This window comes from Centropristis striata, chromosome 16 (genome assembly GCF_030273125.1).
Source record: "Centropristis striata isolate RG_2023a ecotype Rhode Island chromosome 16, C.striata_1.0, whole genome shotgun sequence".
NCBI classification, from domain to species: Eukaryota; Metazoa; Chordata; class Actinopteri; order Perciformes; family Serranidae; genus Centropristis; species Centropristis striata.
Genome location: NC_081532.1, coordinates 1,721,870 through 1,741,651, shown reverse-complemented (window position 1 = coordinate 1,741,651; position 19,782 = coordinate 1,721,870). Strand labels below are relative to the sequence as shown.

The 19,782-nt window shown below is 33.6% G+C and overlaps 1 protein-coding gene across 1 annotated transcript in view; it reads right to left on the bottom strand.

Annotated features, from left to right (window-relative positions):
• Nucleotides 1-19,782, bottom strand: part of LOC131988121 (nardilysin-like) — a 73,602-nt gene that overhangs the window by 40,571 nt on the left and 13,249 nt on the right. Inside the window, 5 exon segments of the mRNA XM_059353148.1 lie at nt 8,577-8,699; nt 9,889-9,984; nt 13,075-13,148; nt 14,844-14,997; nt 19,363-19,444. Of these exon segments, the coding sequence (XP_059209131.1) occupies nt 8,577-8,699; nt 9,889-9,984; nt 13,075-13,148; nt 14,844-14,997; nt 19,363-19,444 (529 nt within the window).

Genomic DNA, 19,782 nt, shown 5'->3' with positions numbered 1-19,782 from the left:
ACACTCAGTTTAAGTTGTTTTATCATCACAGATTATAGCTATAATGATATGTGTTTTCAAGTATACAAAATTGAAGTCAACATACAGATGCATCTAAATATATTAGATATATATTAGAAGTATTGAATCATAAAGATGGACACGATAACAGAAAGTCTTCAAGAATTTTACGTTATTTTTTTGTCATTTTGTGGTCATTTTGTGTCTTTTTATGGTCATTTTGTTTCTTTTTTGCCATTTTACGTCTTTTTGTGGTCAATTTGTGTTTTTTTGTGGTAAATTTGCATCTTCTTTGGGTCATTTTATTTCTTTTTCTGGTCAATTTGTGTCTTTTTTGGTCAATTTGTGTCTTTTTGGTCATTTTATATCCTTTTGTGGTCAATTTGTGTCTTTTCTGGTCAATTTGTGTCTTTTTGTGGTCATTTTGTCACCTTGTGTTTCTAACCAAAAGATATTTGATAATATACACCTTTTTTCCTGTTGTTTTCACATTTGGGGTTCCCATCTTACACCTGCACGACTTACCAAAACAAAACCCCGGTCTAAAGTCAATGGTGCAGTATTTCCCTGCTATTTAAATAGTGCACAGGGATCAAAACATCTGCTTTAGATTAAGATTTTGCGCAAAAGCACTGAAACAGCGAGCAGTGAATTAAACCTAAACATACCAGTGAACACACCATGTTTAGGAGCAGTGGGCAGCACTTTTGAGCCACTTCAGTCCTGGGATTCAAACCAGCAACCGTCCATTTACAAGCCTGATTGTCTAAACTCTAGACCAAGGACTGCCCACTAATGGGGATTTTTTTTGTAGCAATATTTATGGGCACCACGGGTCAGGTAAAAGAAAAACAGTCTGATTAATAACGGAAAGGTTAGGGTTGGCTGAAATAATACATCATTAACTGGGAAAATATTAATTAAAATATCAGAGAGCTCTCACAGCCGCAGCAGAACTTCATCGATTATTCCAGAAGCTTAAAGTTCACTTCGGTTTCATCCGTCAACTTTAGAACTGAACTTTTTGCTGCTTAAATGTCGTGTGATCGGGAAATATCCATGTGGGTGTCAGCCTCCAATAAGGAGATAATAAATCATTCGGGTGGATGGCCTGAACACACACACACCTTTAATACACACACACACAGCATTAGGTTTTGAGACTTCCTGTCGATCGTAAAACCAAATTAAATGAGATTAAACTGTAAAGAGGAGTTCAGTGTTTTATGTTTTAGCCCCGAAGAGTCATGAGGATAGTTTTCACAGTAATCTTGCATATAAATTAAACTCAGTAATTCATGCTATTATATTATTATTTTCATTTTGACCTACTGGATCAAAATTTTGAACACAAATTTTTTTATAAAAAACACATAACAATGCATAAAAAAATGACAAAAAACACACATTAAAACACAAAAAATACAAAAAACACACATTAAAACACACATAGAAACACACTCAAAACACACAAAAACATTAAAAAAAACAAAAAACAAAGAAATTACAAAAACACACAAAAAAACACTCCAAAAACAAAAATGTGTGTAGTAAAGTGTAGTAACGTGTTTTTTGTAATTCCTTTGTGTGTTTTTATCTGTTTTTTTCTGTGTTTTTTGTACATTTTTTGTGTTTTTATGTGTTTTGAGGGCATTTCTGTGTTTTAATGTGTTTCTTGCATTTTTTTTTTTTGGCGTGTTTTTTGTAATTCATTATGTGTTTTGTGTGTTTTTTCTATTTTTTATGTGTTTTTGTGTGTTTTGAGTGTGTTTCTATGTGCATTTTTTGTGTTTTTGTGCGTGTGTTTTGTAATTTATTATGTGTCTTGCGTGTTTTTTCTATTTTTTATGTGTTTTTTGTGTGTGTTATTGTAATTTTTTTTAAAGTTTTTTGTGTGTTTTGAGTGTGTTTCTATGTGGTTTTATGTGTGTTTTAATGTGTTTTTTGTATTTTTTTTGTGCGTTTCTGTTTTTTTGTGTGTGTTTTGTATTTATTTATTTTTTGTGTGTGTTTTTATGTGTGTTTTTTATAATTTTTTTGTGTTTTTTTTGTGTGTGTTCAAAATGTTGATCCAGTAAGTCAAAATAAAAATAATAAAAATCAGGTCATAAAGGTGAGGTTGTGCTGAAAACAGTGATTTTAAAGTGGTTTATATCCAGTCAGAATGAAAAGGACCGACAGAATATCCCCAAACTCCAAAACTCCAAAGGGTTAAACAGGATCCTGGGAGTCAAATATCCTAAAATGTGTTAAATGCAATCCATTAAAACTGCTATTTAATGTTACATATTCTAAAAAAACAACTTGTTGGGGACTAAGACAGTTCTGGTCCTGGGGCGATAATCATTCAAAGCTTTACTTTACATCCTGTAATTGAATGCAGAGGCTTCAGTTTAACTGGCAGAGTCTTTTTCCTGTGTGGGATTCAAATTACACTCACATAAAAGGCTTCAGAGAAAATGACGCACGCTGTCATTGATAAAAGCCTCCCTGTTTACTGTAGGAGGATCAATTAGGCTCAATATGAAGCTCCGTCTCATGTAGGATCATGTATAAATATATAAATATATAAATATTTTGAACACATGAACACTCTTTGTGTAAACATTCTTCGCTTGAGGAAACACTCTCTCCCGCCTGGCACGCAGCGTGAGATTAGATCATGGTCGAATAGTCACAGCGTGAAGGAAAAAGGCCAATTATTGACTTTATTCTTTAATAAAACAAAGCCACGCAGTGCATCTATTTAGTGCTGGTTGGTTGTTTGTTTGTTTGTTTGTTTGTTTGTTTGGCTGTAAACGGATACACAAGTTTCTTTTCTTCAGCATTTTTGACACAAAAGCTGCTCCAGGACACTTGTTCTGCCGTCATTAATAGATAATTGGTTCATTTGGGTGGAACAAGCAGGATTGAAACCTTATTAATAGTAATAATAATAATAATAATAATAATAATAATAAGAATAAGAATAAGAAGAATAAGAAGAATAAGAAGAATAAGAAGAATAAGAAGAAGAAGAAGAAGAAGAAGAAGAAGAAGAAGAAGAAGAAAGGAAGAAGAAGAAGAAAGGAAGAAGAAGAAGAAAGGAAGAAGAAGAAGAAGAAGAAGAAAGGAAGAAGAAGAAGAAAGGAAGAAGAAGAAGAAGAACTTAAAGCTGCTATAACAGATCTATTCTATTATTAAACCTTCCAACTCGAGCATCTAAACGTGTTAATAATCAATTAATCTGTTAAAACATGCATACATGAGCAAAATAAAAGATATATATATACAATTTTATGCAAAAGCCAGTTTTGATAAGGGATGCTTTTATTTTGAAAGGACTAAAAAAGACTTCCTGTCGATCGTAAAACCAAATTAAGTGAGATTAAACTGTAAAGATAACGTCAAGGAGTTCAGTGTTTTATGTTTTAGCCCTGAAGAGGCATGAGGTTAGTTTTTACAGTAATCTTGCATCAGTAATTCATGCTATAATATTATTATTTTCATTTTGACTTACTGGATCAACATTTTGAACACAAAAAAATGATAAAAAAAACACATAAAAAATTACAAAAAACACGCAAAAAACACAAAAAACACAAAAAACACACAAAAACATTTAAAAAAAAAATACAAAAAACACAATAAATTTACAAAAACATACCAAAAACATAAAAGTGTCTAGTAAAGTGTAGTAACATGATTTGATTGTAAAACTAACTCAGTGAGATTAAACTGTAAAGATAACTTCAAGGAGTTCAATGTTTTATGTTTTAGCCCTGAAGAGGCATGAGCCATTAGCACTTTAGCAATGACAACTAGCTAGTTGGTAGCAAAACACATGTAAAATTCAAAGAAACCAACTAAAGGCCTACATAAATATACAAACTAAAAGGTGTGTTTGATTCAAAACACTTGCAGAAAGACTGTCATGCAGTGTTTCCCCTACCATTATATTAGGGGGTTGTTTTAATCACAAAAAGTTAAACTGTGCCCAACGGTCTGAATTACTTCCTGTCGCTAAACACATGCTGCTTTCAAAATAAGAGCACAGTGTGTTAACAGAATCCACAGAAACCACAGAATTTACAAGAAGACTGTCGAAATAAGACGCCTTAAATAGAACATACAAGAACCTTTATTCTCCTTTACAATAATTAATTAAAATATGCAATGATTAAGATCAGTGTATATGATGGAATAGTGGCATTATAATGTGTCAGAGGACACTAATTTAACTCTCAAAGTGCACAAGATCGATGCATTTTACTTGAAAATGTACAGAATTTTCTACCACAGGGGCATGCACGTTGGAATAGAAATAATAATAAAATATGTGTCGCCGCCCCCCAAAGCCTTAAACCTCGGGGAAACACTGTGATCCATTATTCTTATCAACTATTTTTATCTACTGTGTGACCTTTTCTGCAGAGATTTTTCTAATTTTGCAGTGTGCATTCAGCATTTTTAATGCAATCTTTTGTGTTCACTGTTTTGTGTGTTTTTTGTAATTTCTTTGTGTGTTTTAATGTGTTTTTTGTGTGTTTTTGTAAATTTTTTGTAATTTATTATGTGTTTTGTGTGTTTTTTCTATTTTTTATGTGTTTCGCGTGTGTTTCAATGTGTGTTTTTTGCATTTTTTGGGGTGTTTTTTTTTTTTTGCGTGTTTTTTGTAATTTATTAATGAAATGTATTAATTTATCTATGTGTGTTTTTATGTGTTTTTGTATTTTTTGTGTGTTTCTGTGTTTGGTTTTTTGCCTGTTTTTGTGTTTTTTTTTTTAAATTATTTTTTGTGTGTGTTTTTTGTAATTATTTTGTGTTTTTTGTGTTCAAAATATTGATCCATTAAGTCAAAATAAAAATAATAATCAAGTCATATAGGTGAGGTTGTGCTGAAACATTGATACCAACAGGTCATGGTAAAGATTTTAAAGTGGTTTATATCCAGTCAGAATGTCTAGACAGCAACAAGTTCAAGTGGAAAAACTCAGCAACACAACCTGCAACTTTGTCTGTTTGACTTCCTGCTCCTGTTCTCATCAGGTAGCTTCCAGCTGTGACCTCGTCTCAGAAAAAAAGCTTTTATAAACCTGCAGTTGGTGAATAAAGTGCAGCATTCTGCAGCTAAAGAGCCAGATATGTGACTCCGGGGTGTTAGAAACCACAAATAAAAAGAAGAGAGAGTATTAGACTGACTGTCATTCAGTCGACACAATAAAAGCACCGAATCAATGTTGGTCTTTTACAAATAAATGTGTAAATAAGCAACTGTATTTATGCCCTCCTCGGGCATTTTTGTACATTTTTCTCTCCTTTTTTTCCCATTTGTTGGTCATTTTGGCTGTGTTTCAGCTTGAGGCATGCATTTTTGCAGGAACTTTTCTTTTTAGTGCATTTTTTTAAATCCATTGTCATTAACCCTTGCATGTCTTTTATACTCAATTGGTGCATTTATATTATTATTACAACTCTCTGGTTTCCCTCGTGGCCAAAAAAGGGCCAAGCACACTAAAACTGATAATAAATCTCCATACATCAATATTTTTTCCAGATTTTTTTTACCATAAATCTCTTAAAAAAACTCAGACTTGTTCAAAACTTCCAAACAGTAAATAATTTTCAGAATTTTAACCCTTTATATGCCAGTTTATATATTTCAATTTTTCCAAAATTTCTTCCAAAAAAACACAAAAGATGATTTTTTTCCCATAAAATAAATAGTTGAAAAAAAAGTTAACGAAGATGAAAACAAAGGACATTTTCACTATAATTTTAGTTAGTTTTGTAACCACAAAATATAGTTTCAGTTAGTTATCGTTTTTTTTTTTTTAAAGAAGAAGTGGCAATGTTACCTCATGTAATTTTGTCTTTTTTTGGTAATTTTGTGTCTTTTTCTAATAATTTTGTGGGTCTTTTTTGGGTCATTTAATGTCTTTCTTTGGTCATTTTGTGTCTTTTTTTCATTTAATGTCTTTCTTTGGTCATTTTGTGTCTTTTTTTGGGTCATTTAATGTCTTTTATGGTCATTTTTTGTCTTTTTTGGGTCATATGATGTCTTTCTTTGGTCATTTTTTGTCTTTTTTGGGTCATTTCATGTCTTTCTTTGGTCATTTTGTGCCTTTTTTGGGTCATTTAATGTCTTTTTTTAGTGATTTTGTCTCTTTTTTGAGTAACTTAATGTCTTTCTTTGGTCATTTTGTGTCTTTTTTTTCATTTAATGTCTTTTTTTGGTCATTTTGTGTCTTTTTTGGATCATTTAATGTCTTTCTTTGGTCATTTTGTGTCTTTTTTAAGTAATTTAGGGTTTATTTCTGTCATTTTGTGTCTTTTTTGGGTCATTTAATGTCTTTCTTTGGACATTTTGTGTCTTTTATTAAGTAATTTAGTTTTTTTTGGTCATTTTGATACTGCCTCCAGCGGCCCCCTGGTGATTTGAGTTTGAGACCCCTGCTCTACTCTCTCTGCTATCGCTGCTTGTGATTTTCCCTGATTATGTCGCCACAGAGATCCAGTTTGTGATCCTGCGAATGCAAAATGCTTTAATGATCACTACTGTGTTGCCTTGTAGAGCGAGAAAAAGTTACTTAACAGACATTTATTTAAAAAGGAAAATCTTTGGAGCTTATTACTGCAAATCTCGTGTCAGGAAAAACACATTTAAACAGTTTTCACATTTCCTTATTAGCAGTTAAATGCAAGTAAGTAATAAACTTTGTCCTCTCAGTCGGAGCCACAAAGAAACACTTTTGCATCACTTTACAGCCGCTGATTTTCGGGGTGAAGACAGTTTTTTTTAAATAGGACGAAGGGTTTCGACAGGAATACAGGAAGGCAAATAATTCAGCTGTTTAATGAGGATGATGTTTCTCGGCACAAATGTCAACACTAGTCATTATTTTTACTTGCACGCGGCCGTTAATTGGCCGTGTGATATTTTCTGTGAAACCCTGAAAACATGTGTTAGATAGATATTCCTTCTCTGACTTCGTTTGGAGGAAAGTTGCAGTTTGAGCTCAGTCAGGAACGATTAACACATTCAGGCCTAAAACGCCTGGAGAAAATGGTATTTGGTAAATATAATGGTAATTTTGTGTCTTTTCTTGGTAATTTTGTGTCTTTTTTAATAATTTTGTGTCTTTTTTGGGAAATTTTGTGTCTTTTTTTAAATAATGTGTCTTTTTTGGTAATTTGGTGTCTTTTTTAATAATTTTGTGTCTTTTTTGGTAATTTTGTGTCCTTTTTTGATAATTTTGTGTCTTTTTTGATAATTTTGTGTCTTTTTTTGGTAATTCTGTGTCTTTTTTGATAATTTTGTGTCTTTTTTTGTAATTTTGTGTCTTTTTTGGGTAATTTTGTGTCTTTTTAAAAATGATTTGTCTTTTTTTGGTACTTCTGTGTCTTTTGTTGTAATTTTGTGTCTTTTTTGGTAATTTTGTGTCTTTTCTTTGGTAATTTTGTGTCTTTTTTGGTAATTTTGTGTCTTTTTTGGTAATTTTGTGTCTTTTTTTAGTAATTCTGTGTCTTTTTTGATAATGTTGTGTCTTTTTTTGGTAATGTGTCTTTTTTGATAATGTTGTGTCTTTTTTTGGTAATGTGTCTTTTTTGATAATTTTGTGTCTCTTTTAATAATTTGGGTCTTTTTTGGGTAATTTTGTGTCTTTTTAAAATTTGTCCTTTTTTGGTAATTCTGTGTCTTTTTTGATAATTTTGTGTCTTTTTTTGTAATTTTGTGTCTTTTATGGGTAATTTTGTGTCTTTTTAAAAATGATTTGTCTTTTTTTGGTACTTCTGTGTCTTTTTTTGTAATTTTGTGTCTTTTTTGGTAATTTTGTGTCTTTTCTTTGGTAATTTTGTGTCTTTTTTTAGTAATTCTGTGTCTTTTTTGATAATTTTGTGTCTCTTTTAATAATTTGTGTCTTTTTTGGGTAATTTTGTGTCTTTTTAAAATTTGTCCTTTTTTGGTAATTCTGTGTCTTTTTTGATAATTTTGTGTCTTTTTTGATAATTTTGTGTCTTTTTTTTTGGTAATTATGTGTCTTTTTTGATAATTGTGTCTTTTTTTTGGTAATTTTGTGTCTTTTTTTAGTAATTCTGTGTCTTTTTTGATCATTTTGTCTCTTTTTTGGGTAATTTTGTGTCTTTTTAAAATAATTTGTCTTTTTTTGGTCATTTTGTGTCTTTATTTGGTCATTTTGTGACTTTTTTTAGTCATTTTGTGTCTTTTTTGGTCATTCTGTGTCTTTTTTGATGATGATTTCAAAGTCCCATGTTGCATTGCGACACTCCCACATGTATTCTGATACATTTCATTGTCCAAGAGACTGAAAATAGGGGAAAAAAAACTACAAATACTACAAAACCACATATCCGCTTTCCAGGCTTTAACGGGTTAAATGCAGTCGGCTGAACATGGAGGAATCCTTATTAGAGCTGCGACAAATTACACTTCTAATGGTCCATTAATGTACATATTGCTTTTTCAATTAAATCATTTGTTGGATGAAATGATTGAAAACAATTACACTTGTGTCAGTGTGCTAATAAGGCTGGTGGTGGTTGATGTTTAATGACTGGAAACAGATCTCACTGACCTTTTGACTGCACAGCCAGAGTCATGTAGTGGGCCGAGTAGTGCTTCTTCCAGAAGGCTCGCAGCCTCTTGTACACATTGATCTTCTTCTTCTTTGGCTCCTGCTTCAGCGTCTGGGCATTCCCTGGTGTTGTCACAAGGGAGCAATCAGTTCAGCACAACTATACTGTAGAAAAACACCGCTTTACAGATGCAGGAAAAGTAGAAAAATACTTTAAGCGTGTGTCTCAGCTAGGGTTGTCGTGACCTCAAAATTTAATAGAAATATTTTTATTGACAAGAAAAATGCAGCATGTAAAAATTTAACAGAACCACTGGTTAACTCTCTGGAGTCTCCAACAGCACCAAAGCATGACTTCTTCATCATATTCAGACTAGAAAACAAAGCACACTAAAAAAAAAAACACAAAATGAAGACACAAAATAACTAAAAAAAGACACAAAATGACCAAAAAAGACTCAAATTGACCAAAAAAGACACAAAATGATAAGACAGAATAACCCCAAAAAAAAAACCCACAGAAGAAACAAAATGACCAAAAAAGACACAAAATAACTAAAAAAGACACACAAAAAACACAAAAATACACAAAATTACCAAAAAAGACAAAAAAAGGGAGAAGACAGAATAACCAAAAAAACCTCACAGAAGACACAAAATGACAAAAAAAGACACAGAAAAGACACAAAATGACAAAAAAGACAAAAAATAACTAAAAAAGACACAAAACAGACACAAAATTACCAAAAAAAGACACAAAAAAGAAACAAAAAAGACACAAAATTACCAAAAAGACACAGAATGACCAAACAAGACACAAAATTACCAAAAAGACACAAAAAAGACACAACATGACCAAAACAGACACAAAATGACCAAAAAAAGACACAAAATGAGATGACAGAATAACCAAAAACAACCCCACAGAAGACACAAAATAACTAAAAAAGACACAAAAAAGACATAAAAAAGAAACAAAAAGACACAAAATGATTTAAAAAAGACACGAAAACACATGAAAAGGATTAAAAAATGGACAAAACAGCCCTATAAGACTCCATAGAGTTAAATATTTATAATAAAAACAGTTGTGCAAAAAGAAACTGCAACTATGATAACAAGCTTCAGATTCTCGATACTTTTGTAAATGAGTATCGTATCCAGATAAAACGTTTTAGTATCAATACTTTATTGAGTATGAATCCTTTTGACAGCCCTAGTCTCATTGCTCCTGTTTGTTCCTGCAGAACAAACCCCGAGGAGAACGTCCCCAGTGTGTATTGTGTCCCAGCGGTTGTGTTTACCAACTCACCCCAGGAGAACTTGCCCATCGGGTGTCCAGGTTTGGCCAAACTGCCGAACAGCATCTCCTTCCTGTGGGAGTCTGACGGCTTGGCCAGCTGGTACTCTGGCAGACAGAAGGAGAGGAGAAAGACTTGAGACAGCAGAGAAAAGATCTGATCAATCAGTGAGCAGGAGAGCTGTGAGGAGAACTGAGGCTGTTAAAATGCCTTTGAAATGCCTTTAAATAAAATGCTAATTAGGGCATGTTCTGATCAGTTGGTTAGGAGGAAATAAACGAGGCTACAGCGTCGTGTCATCAGTATATGTCACTATACATAGTCAGAAATAATGTGCTGAATGTGGACCTTTAGGGGTACAACACGCCATTTGTAAAAGCCGGTGAAGCAGTGTTGTTAACTTAGCAACATTGTTGCTATAATTAGCAACTTTTCGGCTCTTCTAAACGAGCCGCGGGGGCTGGAGGCTCGTTAAGAAGAGTAAAAACGAGTCCAAGCGGCACATTCCTCCTGCAGCAGTCTCTCCCAGCTGCAGAGCCGGAGGGGATGTTAACCCCTTAGCGTCCAGTCTGCAAATTGCTAACAGGCTAACAGTTAGCTGTAGCAGTACAGTGTGTATGTGCTAACAGGCTAACAGTTATCTCTGTAGCAGTACAGTGTGTATGTGCTAACAGGCTAACAGTTAGCTCTGTAGCAGTACAGTGTGTATGTGCTAACAGGCTAACAGTTAGTTCTGTAGCAGTACAGTGTGTATGTGCTAACAGGCTATCAGTTAGCTCTGTAGCAGTACAATTTGTATGTGCTAACAGGCTAACAGTTAGCTCTGTAGCAGTACAGTGTGTATGTGCTAACAGGCTAACAGCTAGCTCTGTAGCAGTACAGTGTGTATGTGCTAACAGGCTAACAGTTAGGTCTGTAGCAGTACAGTGTGTATGTGCTAACAGGCTAACAGTTAGCTCTGTAGCAGTACAGTGTGTGTGCTAACAGGCTAACAGTTAGCGCTGTAGCAGTACAGTGTGTATGTGCTAACAGGCTAACAGCTCTGCAGCAGTACAGTGTGTATGTGCTAACAGGCTAACACTTAGCTCTGTAGCAGTACAGTGTGTATGTGCTAACATGCTAACAGTTAGCCCTGTAGCAGTACAGTGTGTATGTGCTTTGTATGTCTGCACTATTTAGTTATATATTGTATGTTTATAAACGTTGCTGGCTCCATATTTAATGTTAAAGCAAAACATGTTTGGTATATATTAAAAGGTTTATTTGTTCAATGTTGGCCCGCGATTTTATTCAAGTTTTAAACTTTGGCCCATTGTGTATTTGAGTTTGACACCCCTGACTTAATTCTATGATGTTACATTTGTGAGATTCAAGTTTTTGCTACGTAAATCATCAATCAACCATCAGCCCATCATATGTGGCCAGTGAAGTCCTAATCATCCATGTTTAGTCCACTCTGCAGGGAATATGATAAAACTGAGTCTATCTGGAAACAAAGTCTAAAACTAATAAGATCCAGAGTTTTTTATAAATATATATATAAAGTTGTGTTGATATGATGTTAGCAGAGTTTTCCTGTCATAGCTCCTGGTTCTGGTCTGTGAGGAATGCCAAAGCTAACCAGCGGCTCATTTGTAACACATGTTGCATCAATAACTGCCAAGATTTACAGCACAGCCTGATTCATTTCCCTCTTTTGTTTGCATGTGTTGTTTTGGCCAATGCTCCGTGTTCAGTCATTTAACTACTTACTGTAAAGCAGATTAGGCTTGTTGTTGGATATATTTTTTACAACTTCCATCAATCAAATGCACCAACTGTGTGGGTGTAATCAATGGATTCGCCAACAAGGAAGGACAGGAATGAGCCAACTGGTTCATCCAGGAAATTCTCTTTTTCACTTTATCATCCTTGGTATGAAATATAGAGTAGTGCCTGTTTAAAATAATGTTGATTTGTGATGAAAACTACTTGTTTACTGGCGTTTTTCAGCCGTGTTTCAACCGTAGCTGACACAGTAACAATTAAGACACACATGGGCTTCAATTGTAACATCGTGTCCACTTTCAGTTTTATTCCTAATGACTTCACTGCAAAAAAGATAAAAACAGTAAATCTGAGGGAAATGATCTTGCTGCATGGACAGATAATTTACCTTGACAAGATTTATTAAATTAAGATTATTAAATCTAGAAATAAGCATGTTGAACACTTAAAATAAGAAATTAACTCTTAAAACAAGATAAATGATCTAACACTTATACATTTCAAAACAATTATGAATATTCTGAGGGAAAGATTAAAAAAACGTTAGATTCAGAAGTATTTTTCCATGTATATTTACCACTTTAATCTCAGATTTTTTTCCTATTTTCCCCTACATTTCTAAATAATTATGAATATTTGAGTGTTTTTCCATGTTAATCTACCATTTTAATCTCAGATCCATTTTTTTCTTCTGAATATTCATAATTATTTGTGAAATTTAAAAGTGTTTTTTCATGTAAATTTACCACTTTAATCTCAGATTTTTTCCTAAAAACCCTAAATCTGAGGGAAATTATCTTGCTGCATGGACAGATAATTTCACTTTTCACAGTTCATCTAGAAATAAGCATGTCGAACACTTAGAATAAGAAATTAACTCTTAAAACAAGATAAATGATCTAACACTTATACATTTCCAAACAATTATGAATATTCTGAGGGAAAGATTAAAAAAACTTTAGATTCAGAAGTATTTTTCCATGTATATTTACCACTTTAATCTCATATTTTTTCCTATTTTCCCCTACATTTCTAAATAATTATGAATATTTGAGTGTTTTTCCATGTTAATCTACCATTTTAATCTCAGATTCATTTGTTTCTGAATATTCATAATTATTTGTGAAACTTATAAGTGTTTTTTCATGTAAATTTACCACTTTAATCTCAGATTTTTTTCCTAAAAACCCTAAATCTGAGGGAAATTATCTTGCTGCATAGACAGATAATTTCACTTTTCACAGGTAATCTAGAAATAAGCATGTTGAACACTTAAAATAAGAAATTAACTCGGATAACTCAGCAGAAAAATATTTAAAAATGGGTTAAAGTTTATACACACTTCTGATTATTCCATTATACGTTACTGTGATTTTTTAAATTATTTAACACATTTGGCAGCAGAAAAACTTCCGACCAGCGAGACTCACCGCTGTCGACGGCCTCCACCTCCCTGTCGATGGCGTCACGGATCATCAGGGGGCAGATGAAGAACTGAGCCCACCTAAGAGGAAGAATGGACAGAAAGGCTTTAATCAGGGCAAAACAGCCTCCAGAGAGAGGACACAGGTCAGACAGAGACAATCAGATGTGATGTATCCTGATAGAGACAGCAGCAGGATGGCGGGACGCTGATTGAGCCTCTAATGTTTGTCCTGCTCTGATATAGTTCACATCAAGAGGCTGGAACAAGTCCTGTGATAAATCCTGTGACTCATCAGAGGAATCTCAGCCTCTCTGCCACAGTTAACAGTTGAAGAAAGTTGGCAAATGTTTGCACCGAGCACTACTGTTATACTGTGGATTTCTTCTTCTTCCTCTTCCGGACGCAATTTCGTCCCACTACTAGTCCTACAACTTGAAGAGTTGCAGGACAAATTATATATCAAAACGTGCGGTTTGATCGGAATCGGTGCTATTACTTTTCTCTACAGAATACAAATTTTTTGCGACAGAAGTCGCGAAAAACTAGCCAAAATTTTGCATTTAAATGAATGGGACGGCCGACAAAAAATGAGCGAAAAAGAACAATAATTGGAGATTTTTAAACGTCTACTTCTCCGGCATAATTTCACCTAGAGACTCCATTTAAACTTTAAACAGTAGACACAAGTCTTGTGTATCGGTGTATTAATCCACGTTTCGATAGGTCATATAGTTTTTTATCAATCCCTGTTCAATGACCATGATCATTTTTGGAGAAATTCTGAGATTATAATGGGTGTGTATTGCACGGAATGTTCGTGTCACTCGTGTGTGACATCATCGCCAGAGTGTAGAGGGAGAGAAAAAACTGTCAAAAAATAAATTTGAAAACTGCGCTCCAGGCCGCAAATTCCACTCAACAGAAATAATTTATACATAGAAACGTAGGAAAATTAGTCTTCTCCCTCACAATCCTCTGGTAAAGCTGTCAGAGTTATAGTTTGGGCGTAGGACGCACAGATGATCCACCAACACCACCAACAGCCTCATTGGCTCCCATATTAAAAACGCAGGGAGATTTCTGAAAAAGGGAGATGGAACAGTTTTTTTAGATCGCTCTAACAAAGCTATTTTTTCATTTTTCTTAAAAAAAAAACATATGTAGACGTTCAGGAAGAACTCAGGACGCTCAAAGTGAAGTCGGATCAATGATAGGTATTATGGTTTTGCCAAAAATGCTTTCTGTTCGAGGCCAGAAATTCCAGTCTGTCCACCTCTGGCTGCTGTCACTGTGCCAGGACATTAGCAGGTGTCAGTTAATTCTGTTGATTGCCTTTGATCTTTGCTCTGATTACAGTTACAGATACACGTACACACACGTTGTATGAAAGTTTAAGGCATTTTTTCTACATTGGCTTCACGTTACAGAGCCGGAGGCTACGTTCACTTCTTCTTCTTCTTCTACAGTCTACGGCTGCATCTCAATCCTGAAGGTCTGTTGAGGTCCAACAGAGTTAAAAATAAAACCTGTTTTCTTCTGAATGCACATCAATACCAGGAGGAGTCTTGCCACAAAGTTTTATCATCTTCTATCTGGTCTGTCATAACAGTTTTAACACGTCTTAAATGTTTCTCGGAGTTTCACTTTCTCCTTTTGTTTTCTGTTTATGTGAGGAAGAAGAAAAAAACCCAGATGGTTTCTCAAGAAGTCCACTTCTTACGAGAGGCTGCTCGGAAAATAATAAAAAATAAAAACCTTCTGATCCTCCCTCACCTGTCAAGAGCTTCTTTGAAGCTTTTCCTCTGGACGTCAAACTGGAAGACGGTCCTCTCGCAGTCGGTGGAGGCGTTGTCGCTCCCGCCATGCTTCTTCAGGAACGCATCAAAGCCGTTTTCTGAGGGGTACTTCTCGCTGCCCATGAACACCACTGGGACACAACGGAAGAGCAGCATGGGGGAGAAAGAAACAAGAAGAAGAAGAAGAGCTGGAAATCAATAACTAAAAGAAATTTAAAGGAAGAGAATCCACTGCAGCTATGTGGAGATGTGCCTTGTATTTGTGGTTTTTCTTATTTATGTGGAAAGCCAAACAGACAGTGGAGTATTCTATATCCCACAGAGAATTTGAGTGTTTTTTTTTAGCGTTTTGTGACAGTTTTGATGACAGTCTCTAAGGATGAACAAGGCTTTCTTTTCAAAAACAGACCATTTAGGAACAATGTTCAACAATCACATCTGTAGAAGAGACACGGAGAACAATTTCTCCTCTGACAGGAAAGCAACGACGTCAACGTGTTGCATTTCAAGAAAAAAAGGGAGCATTTATTGCTTTTTTTTGCACCGGAATAAAAACTTGCAAATGCAAATGCAACAATTTCCGAACCACTTTTTGTCACTCGGTGGAGGGATAATTTACCTTGACAAGAATCTAGAAATCTAGAAATAAGCACGTTGAACGCTTAAAATAAGAAATTAACTCTACAAACAAGATAAATTATTTAACTTTAATTTATCTCTTTCGTAAATTTGTCTTTTTTGGTCATTTCGTGACAAAAAGAAGATGTAAAAAGACACAAAATGACTAAAAACGACACAAAAAAGACACAAAAAGACATAAAATGACCAAAAAAGAAACAAGATGTAAAATCACCAAAAAAATACACAAAAATACACAAAAAGACACACAAAAGACACACAAAAGACACAAAAAAACACAAAAAGACACAAAAAGACATAAAATGACCAAAAAAGAAACAAAAGACGTAAAATCACCAAAAAAAGACAAAAATACAAAAAAAAGACACAAAAATACAAAAAAGACACAAAAAGACACAAAATGACCAAAAAAGAAACAAAAGACGTAAAATCCCCCCAAAAATACACAAAAAACACAAAAAAAGACACAAAACAAGACACAAAATGACCAAAAAAATACACAAAAACACAAAGAAAAAAACCAACACAAAAAGTTTTTTTTTTTATCTTGGTAAGAACCAAATAATAACCAGTTTTTTACCGTTTTGTGACAGTTTTGATGACAGTCTCTAAGGATGAACAAGGCTTTCTTTTCAAAAACAGACCATTTAGGAACAATGTTCAACAATCACATCTGTAGAAGAGACACGGAGAACAATTTCTCCTCTGACAGGAAAGCAACGACGTCAACGTGTTGCATTTCAAGAAAAAAAAGGGAGCAACTATTGCTTTTTTTTGCACCAGAATAAAAACTTAATGCAACAATTTCCTAACCAATTTCCTAAGATTATCAAATCTAGAAATAAGCACATTGAACGCTTAAAATAAGAAATTAACTCTAAAAACAAGATAAATGATCTAACACTTCTAAATATAAAGTTTTTTCATCTTGGTAAGAACCAAATAATCATCAGGTCACTCTGCTCGGGCCAGTTCATCACTGCTGGCAGCTTTAATTTATCTCTTTTGTAAATTTTTTGTCTTTTTTGGTAATTTTGTGACATTTTTTGGTCATTTTGTGACCAAAAGAAGATGTAAAAAGACACAAAATGACTAAAAAAAACACAAAAAAGACACAAAAAGACATAAAATGACCAAAAAAGAAACAAGATGTAAAATCACCAAAAAAATACACAAAAAGACAAAAAAAGACACAAAAAAAGACACGAAAAACACAAAAAGACATAAAATGACCAAAGAAGAAACAAAAGATGTAAAAATCAACAAAAAAATACAAAAAACACAAAACAAGAGACAAAAATACAAAAAGACACAAAAAAGACACAAAAAAACACAAAATGACCAAAGAAGAAACAAAAGATGTAAACCCCCCCCAAAAAATACACAAAAAGACACAAAAAAAAACACAAAACAAGACACAAAATGACCAAAAAAAATGACCAAAAAAAAGACACAAAAAAAGACACAAAAAAAGACACAAAAAAGACACTAAAAAACACAAAAAGACACAAAATGACCAAAGAAGAAACAAAAGACGTAAAATCCCCCAAAAAATACACAAAAAGAAAAAAAAAAAAACACAAAACAAGACACAAAATGACCAAAAAAAGACACAAAAAAAGACACAAAAAGACCAAAAAAGAAACAAAAGACGTATAATCCCCCCAAAAATACACAAAAAGACAAAAAAAATACACAAAAACACAAAAAAAATTTTTTTTATCTTGCTAAGAACCAAATAATAACCATTTTTTTAGCGTTTTGTGACAGTTTTGATGACAGTCTCTAAGGATGAACAAGGCTTTCTTTTCAAAAACAGACCATTTAGGAACAATGTTCAACAATCACATCTGTAGAAGAGACACGGAGAACAATTTCTCCTCTGACAGGAAAGCAACGACGTCAACGTGTTGCATTTCAAGAAAAATAAAAAGGGAGCAACTCTTGCTTTTTTTTGCACCAGAATAAAAACTTAACGCAACAATTTCCTAACCACTTTTTGTCACTCGGTGGAGGGGCATTCTGGGAAATGTCAGAAATTATTAACTGAAGTAGACAAAACAGGTTATGGGAAGAAAAAAAAGGTACACTGAATAATTTAAAGAAACAAAACAACTCCTGGATGCATTAAATATGGCTGCTCTTCTTCCTGAGGTTTCTCTTTCTCTCCCACATTAAAGAAGACATTTTTCCTGTCCAAGAGAGTCTGAGGAGACAGAATATTCTGTGTTGTACAGAAAACTTCTGATTTTTTTTGCTTTATAAACAAAACTGACATGCCTGGATAGGTGATAGAATACAATAAGGACAAATTAACCCTCGACCGAGCAGAGAGGAGAATTTACTTTTCAAAGTAATGACAGATAATTTCAATTGTCAAGATTTATTAAATTAAGATTATTAAATCTAGAAATAAGCATGTTGAACAATTAAAATAAGAAATTAACTCTAAAAACCAGATAAATTAAAGCTGCCAGCAGTGATGAACTGGCCCGAGCAGAATGACCTGATGATTATTTGGTTCTTACCAAGATAGAAAACACTTTAGATTGAGAAACGTTTGATTTTTTTTGTTCTTTTTGTGTCTCTTTTGTACATTTTTTGGTCATTTTGTGACCGCAAAAAGATGTAAAATGACACAAAAAAGACACAAAATGACCAAATAAAGAAGTAAAAATTAGTAAAAAAAGACCAACAAAAGATGTAAAATCACAAAAAAAGAAACAAAAGATGTAAAATCACAAAAAGGACATAAAAAGACAAAAAAACTACCAAAAAAGACGTAAAAATTACCAAAAAAAGACACAAAATGACCTAAAAAAGACATAAAAACAAAACATAAAGATGTAAATTAAATGAAGGTTATTAAATCTAGAAATTATCATGTTGAACGCTTAAAATAAGAAATTAACTCTTAAAACCAGATGAATTAAAGCTGCCAGCAGTGATGAACTGGCCTGAGCAGAGTGACCTGATGATTATTTGGTTCTTACCAAGATAAAAAAAAATGTTGTGCCTTTTTTTGTGTTTTTTTTTTGTTGTTTTGTGTCTTTTCTTGTGATTTTACGTCTTTATGTGTCTTTTTTGTGTTTGTTTGGTCATTTTGTGTCTTTTTTTTGGTCATTTTGTGTCTTATGTTGCTTTTTTGATCATTTTACGTCTTTTTGTGTCTTTTTTGTGTCTATTTTGTATCTTTTTTTGGTCTTTTTGTGTCTTTTTTGTGTCTTCTTTTGGTCATTTTGTGTCTTTTTTGGTAATTCTGTGTCTTTTTTTGGTCATTTTGTGTCTTTTTACACCTTCTTTTGGTCACAAAATGACCAAAAAAGACAAAAAATTTACAAAAGAGATAAAGTAAAGCTGCCAGCAGTGATGAACTGGCCCGAGCAGAGTGACCTGATGATTATTTGGTTCTTACCAAGATAAAAAAAAAAAAAAACTTTGTGTCTTTTTTTTGTGTTTTTTTGTGTCTTTTTTGGTCATTTTACATCTCTTTGTATCTCATTGTGTCTTTTTCTGTAATTTAAAGAAACAAAACAACTCGTGGATGCATTAAATATGGCTGCTCTTCTTCCTGAGGTTTCTCTTTTTCTCCCACATTAAAGAGGACATTTTTCTTGTCCAAGTCCAAAAAAAATCTCAGGAGACAGAATATTCTGTCTTGTTGTTGTTGTTACAGACTCGGAGGAAAACTTCAGATTTTTTTTTGCTTTATAAACAAAACTGACATGCCTGGATAGGTGATAGAATACAATAAGGACAAATTAACCCTGGACCGAGCAGAGAGGAGAATTTACTTTTCAAAGAAATGATCTGACCCTCTGTGGTTCTTTCTCTTTCTTCTTCTCTTGATTACTCACTGTGTTCCAGGAAGTGAGCGAGGCCGGGGAGGTCTCCGGGGTCGCTGAAGCTGCCCACTCCCACACACAGAGCTGCTGCAGACTGACACACACACACACACACACACACACACACACACACACAGAGAGAGAGAAAGGGGCACATTTCAGGTATATTATTGAACTTTTCTGCATTAAAATATCTCAAAACTACGAGAACGATGTTTGATTTTGTTGATTTGCCAACCACAACAATTGCACACAAAATGATTTCCCTTTTAGATAAAGATAAAAAAAGAAACAATCTAATAGAAAAAGACATTTAATAATATACAATATACTATATACAACTTAGTGCAAATTAAGTGAAGAATGTGCAGAGTGCAAATTATATGCAAAATGTGCAGAAAAGAAAGAAAAAAACTACAAGCTGCTGCAGAC